Consider the following 5,587-nt stretch of genomic DNA (forward strand, 5'->3'; position numbering starts at 1 on the left):
AAAAAAAAAAGAACAGAGAATTAAGAGAGTTGGATTATGTTGTAATTACAACTGTCATGTCTATTCAGTATGACAGGTGACACATAGAGGAAAGACCTCCATAATTTAGTTTCGTATAATCAACTCAAGGAGGAATCAGGAGTAAATCCAGAGATTGAGATGTGATCATCCTCATATCACAACGACCCTAACTACAGGATCAACTTCAACAACCACAACAATCTCAACACCAAGATTAAATCGAGATCCTAACAAATTCAACAATCGGGAAGAAATGTCTCACATTGCCTATAAAAAAGAACTGTCAACTTGAGAAGAGGGCCACCCTCCTTTTACTTTTGCAGGTCGTAAATTCCGAGGTCAATTAAATTGAAATTGAGTCGGGAGTGATTTATTTGTCTAACATTAAAACATTCAATGGTTCAAGTCTAATTCAAAAAATCTTCTTTGTCTTGTAGTGACGTAATTGCACATTACCGCTACATCACAAGTCACAAATCCCACACAATCGGCATTTCCGTGATTCAGATGGATAATCATGGGCAAATAGGAATTTCAAAAAATAAAAAGACGGTACGTATAGATAATAAACGGTATGTGTCTATGTGCTGTCTGTCGGTATTCGGTATACGATGACGCCCTATATATAGACAAACCAAGCCCACGGAATCTGGGCACGAACATCCATACGAGAGAAAGCCAATCCCCAAAAAGCCATTTCTTATAAAACTCTCTCTGTCAGTGACACCCAACAAAGCCGCCTCAGTTTTCACGTTTCGGTTCGATTGCGCATAGAAATCGGTGAAAAAAAGGCAACCGAACCTCACCGGATTCCAGACAGAATTTGTCTTCATCCTCCGCCTCTTTATCCTATCTGTGATTGTGGGTCTTGTTTGTCAGTCTGGCTGTCTCTCTGCTCACTGTGTAACTATCTCTCTGCAGGTACGGACTCTCTTCTTCTCTTCTTTGTCTAATTTCTGTTTTCCTTTCTATTGTGAGTTGTGACTTCACTGTCTTCACCTGAAACGGCGTTGTTTGACTTTGTTTTCTGTCTTTTTACCGGAAACGTCGTTGTTTCAGCTTGTGCTGTGAGATTGAATCTGGAATTAAGCTTCTCTTGCCTCCATCGTTGACTTAATCCGCTTGATTTTCTAAACCGCGTTTTCCTGGGAAAAAAATGTCGGATTAGTTTACTAAGTTGACTGGAGTCAAACAGTGATGGAACAGGGTTCTTCTTAATTTGTGTTTACGATTTGACTCTTTTGCTCTGTTCGATTCTGTTTCTGTTGCTGATGAACTATTAAGTGTCAGTTATTGCTCCAACTGATTTGTTGTTCTTTTTAACCTTATTGTTATCAAAATTCGTTGTCTATCTTGTTTCATTTTTTGAAATTATACAGCTAAATAGGATCACAAGGATGTTAGAGAAGATGGAACGTCTTAACACACAGGAACTGATAGAGGAATTTGAGGCCATGACGAAGGATGCTGAGAGGGTACAAAGAGAAACACTCAAGAAGATTTTGGAAGATAATGCATCCGCAGAGTACCTACAGAATCTGGGTCTTAACGGAAGAACTGACCCAGATAGTTTCAAGTCTTGTGTTCCTCTTGTAATTCACAAGGATTTGGATCATTATATTCATAGAATTGCTGATGGTGAATCTACCCCTGTTCTTACTGGAAAGCCGATAACCACCATATCTTTGAGGTTTGTGCAACTTGGTTTGTTCATTTGAATTGGTTGTTATACTAATGGAAGAGAAGTGCTAAAAAATGTTGGATTACTGCAGTTCTGGTACTACTCAAGGAAAGCCGAAGTTTGTTCCCTTCAATGATGAATTGATGGAAACCACCCTGCAGACACTTCACACTTCGTTTGCATTCAGAAACAGGTATAAAAAACTTGTATATTTACCACAGCTCTGTAAAAGCTCGTTTTTTGTTTTTTTGATTGATCTATAAGGTTTTCCCACTACTTGATTAAGAGCCGAGGCTGTGTTGGATTATTGTGTGATGTACATGAACGAGTCATCAGCCTGTTAATTGGAAATTTAGGAAGATGTATACACTTTTAAGTTGTCGCCATGTGAAAAGTATTGTAAATTTTTGTGCAGGGAATATCCGATTGACAATGGGAAGGCCTTACAATTCATCTACAGCAGCAAGCAGATTAAAACAAAGGGGGGTTTGTTTGCAGGAACTGCTACTACAAATCTCTTTCGCAATCCAAAGTACAAAACGGGGATGAAAGCAATTCAGTCGCAGTCCTGCAGTCCAGACGAAGTAATATTTGGTGCTGATTTTCACCAGTCATTGTACTGTCACCTCTTATGTGGACTAATATTTCGAGAAGAAATCCAATCTGTTTTCTCCACATTTGCCCACAGCATTGTCCATGCGTTTCGTACTTTTGAACTAGTCTGGGAAGAGTTATGTGCTGATATACGAGATGGTGTCCTCTCTAGCCGAATCACTGACACTTCCATCCGAAATGTTATGGCCAAATTGCTTAAGCCAAATCCTGGATTGGCCGATTTAATCCATCAAAAGTGTTTAGCACTGACTAATTGGTATGGTTTAGTACCGGAACTTTTTCCTAATGTGAAGTACATCTATGGGATAATGACTGGGTCAATGGAGCCTTACATCAAGAAACTGAGGCAGTATGCAGGGGAAGTGCCCTTGGTTAGTGCTGATTATGGCTCTTCGGAAGGCTGGATTGGAGCAAACATAAACCCCAAATTGCCGCCACAGTTAGCCACCTATGCCGTTCTTCCAAATATTGGATATTTTGAATTCATTCCCCTAAGGGAGAGTGTTAATGGCCAGGATGATATGAACGAGTCTGCTTTCCTCTATATGGGGACCAAGCCAGTGGGTCTGACCGAAGTTAAAATTGGAGAAGAGTACGAGGTTGTCATCACTAATGGTGCAGGTATTGTCACTAATGACTTCTTTGACAGTAGAGCTTGCATACTGAAACCACGTTATAATATGAGGAATAAGTTGTTCTTTCAATGCAACTGCATGATATTTAGTGCATCCATCTTCATCTTATAACTTGATTCATAGTAGAAGTATTTTTTTTGGATAATTGAATTTAATAAATCTTATATGCAATATGAGCCATTCATGTGCAGAATCTACTTGCTTTCTATGTAGGAGCCATTTCATGAGTTTCTGCAAACTTAATTATTTCGAGTCTGGTAGATCCGTGTTTATGATATATTTATCAACGTCAGGTGGCATTTTTTTGCGTCTCCAAGACGGGCACAACCTTAGGAAACTTGATTTTCCTTTTCTGCTTCATAATGATCAACGTACTTGCCACTATTTAGTGCTTTCTTTTACTCTTCTATATATGTATGATTAATTTAGTCTCACCTGGTTTGACTTTGTTTATTTTATTAGTGTTCTCTGTTTTCTGTCTTCAGCTTGTATGTGATTGAGAAGGTTTATTCTAAACGTTTTGTTTTGAACAGTATATTTCTCTTTGAAGGATTGTAAAAAGAAGAAAAGGTCTGTTTTTAGAATTCTCCTCAAATCTGTCTACTGTCTAGTGTCTGGTTTTTGTTCATTTGTTAAGTATTGGGAGCTGCTTTACTTATTTCGGATAAGGAGAAGCACTGTATTTGGTAAGATGAAGTCTCTTGATCAAGATGAGAAAGAGTTTTGAATTTCCCGTTTTAATTAGTTTTGTTGGCGAAATAAGTGCTTTTTAGAAAATTATGTAGAGGAAGCGGTTAATGCTCTATGATGAAAACTTCTATGATAGTGTATATGAATGTGAAATAGGTTGCGGCAGAGGTAGAACTTTTAAATTAATGTTGGAATGGCTAATTGTAAATCCAAAAAATCAAGGTTTAATGATATGATAAAGGAAAAGACGAGCTGAATTAAGGTAAATGATTACGGTGAAGTCTCTTTCTAAATTCACTGAAGTAGCATTTAAGAAAACTATGAACAGAGCTCGTACAGCGAAGCAGCTAAATTTTATTTCTTCGTCGAGTAATTAGTTTACAAGTTTGTTTGTGGGGAAGGTGTTTTTTTTCTGGCTAATGAATTCTTGAATATGCTTTACTGATAGTGTATATGTAAATTGCAGGCTTGTACAGGTACAGGCTAGGAGATGTGGTGAGAGTTGTGGGCTTCCATAACTCCACTCCAGAACTCAAATTTGTCTGCAGGAGCAACCTTGTGTTGACCATCAACATCGACAAAAACACAGAGAACGATTTACAGTTAGCCGTAGAAGAAGCTGCCAAGATTTTAACTGATCAGAAACTAGAGGTTGTTGATTTCAGTAGCCACGTTGATTTATCAACAGAACCCGGCCATTACGTAATCTTCTGGGAAGTTAATGGTGATGCAAGTGAGGAGGTCTTGAAGCAATGTTGCAATCGCCTTGACAAGTCTTTCGTGGATGCTGGCTATGTCAGCTCGCGAAAGGTGAATACCATAGGACCACTTGAGCTCCGGGTTGTACACAGAGGAACCTTCCAGAAGATTCTCGACCATTTCCTAGGATTAGGAGCTGCCGTCAGCCAGTTTAAGACACCCCGCTGTGTAGGACCCAATAACAACACAGTCCTGCAAATCTTGCTGAACAATGTGGCTAAGAGCTACTTTAGTACTGCTTTTGTGTGAATATTTGAGTCTGCAAGTTCATAATGACTCCCATCTGTTCTAAGCTTCATTGAGCAATGAAAAGTTTTTATTGTGTTTTATGAGTTGGAGCATATTTTGATCAGCTGAAACAAGAGAAAGTGTCATTTTGTCACGCCTGTGAATTGTGGCAGGCAATGGTAGAGAGAGCGTTACTGATGACATGCTTGAGAAAATGCACTATGACCTTGATCCCATTTATCACTTTGTGTGGATGACATGGATGCCTCATCAAATACAGGCCGTGTGGTCTTAAATTTTTTGAATAAAATTATTTATAAAATAATGGTCATGTGGGGAAGATATTCACCCAAGTGACACAAAGAATAGTCAAAGAGATGTCCACCATGAAGTAGCCAAAGACAGACATGTCAATAGATTTTTGATTAGTTCTTGAGTTCAAGAATTTATCTTTTTATATTAATCTTTTAAAATTCTTCGTTATTCTTCACTCGAGAACATAAATAAATTGTGTCAAATCTCATTGAATCTTGTGTCTTCACTTTCTTTTTTGTTTCATAAAATTTTTTTATATTCGAGTTTTGTTGTCAAATCCACGACAATTGATGTGTTCTGTGAGGGTTTTTCCTCTCCATAAGTCCGTTCATATCCAATTATCTTCGTTGACTATGGTCAAGTCTTCACTGATTTTGGCATAGCAAAAAGTACTTTATTTGCTCACATGAAAAAAAGGTAGTTGCTTTAAACTTTGAAACACGACCAAGTTTAAGGACTCTAGCATGACACGTAGTGTATGGAACAATCAAGAAAACTTTCCATTATCTCCTTCTCTTTTGTAGTGCAGATAACTGAATAACCACCAAGCGGTGGAGAAATAGATGAAGGACTAGTAATATAAAATATTAGAAGCTACTCTAAGGATGACAATGTCTGGAGGTTTCTATATTCAATGAATCTT

At 38.0% G+C, this 5,587-nt stretch overlaps 1 protein-coding gene across 1 annotated transcript; it reads left to right on the top strand.

Annotated features, from left to right (window-relative positions):
- Positions 1–664: 664 nt before the first annotated feature.
- On the top strand, positions 665–4,733 carry LOC119982545 (jasmonoyl--L-amino acid synthetase JAR4-like). Its single transcript, XM_038825992.1, has 5 exons — positions 665–942; positions 1,401–1,711; positions 1,794–1,895; positions 2,118–2,938; positions 4,109–4,733. The coding sequence occupies exons 2-5, from the start codon at positions 1,419–1,421 to the stop codon at positions 4,648–4,650; spliced, it is 1,758 nt and encodes a 585-aa protein (XP_038681920.1). The 5' UTR covers positions 665–942; positions 1,401–1,418; the 3' UTR covers positions 4,651–4,733.
- The last annotated feature ends 854 nt before the right edge of the window (positions 4,734–5,587 follow it).

The sequence above is a fragment of the Tripterygium wilfordii genome, chromosome 17 (assembly GCF_013401445.1).
Source record: "Tripterygium wilfordii isolate XIE 37 chromosome 17, ASM1340144v1, whole genome shotgun sequence".
Lineage (NCBI taxonomy): Eukaryota > Viridiplantae > Streptophyta > Magnoliopsida > Celastrales > Celastraceae > Tripterygium > Tripterygium wilfordii.

Bases quoted from the DNA above. Each gene is read 5' to 3' on its own strand.
- LOC119982545 (XM_038825992.1), top strand. From the start codon at position 1,419: ATGTTAGAGAAGATGGAACGTCTTAACACACAGGAACTGATAGAGGAA. The intron at 1,712-1,793 runs GTTTGTGCAACT...GGATTACTGCAG, and splicing joins ATAACCACCATATCTTTGAG to TTCTGGTACTACTCAAGGAA. The intron at 2,939-4,108 runs GTATTGTCACTA...TGTAAATTGCAG, and splicing joins TGTCATCACTAATGGTGCAG to GCTTGTACAGGTACAGGCTA.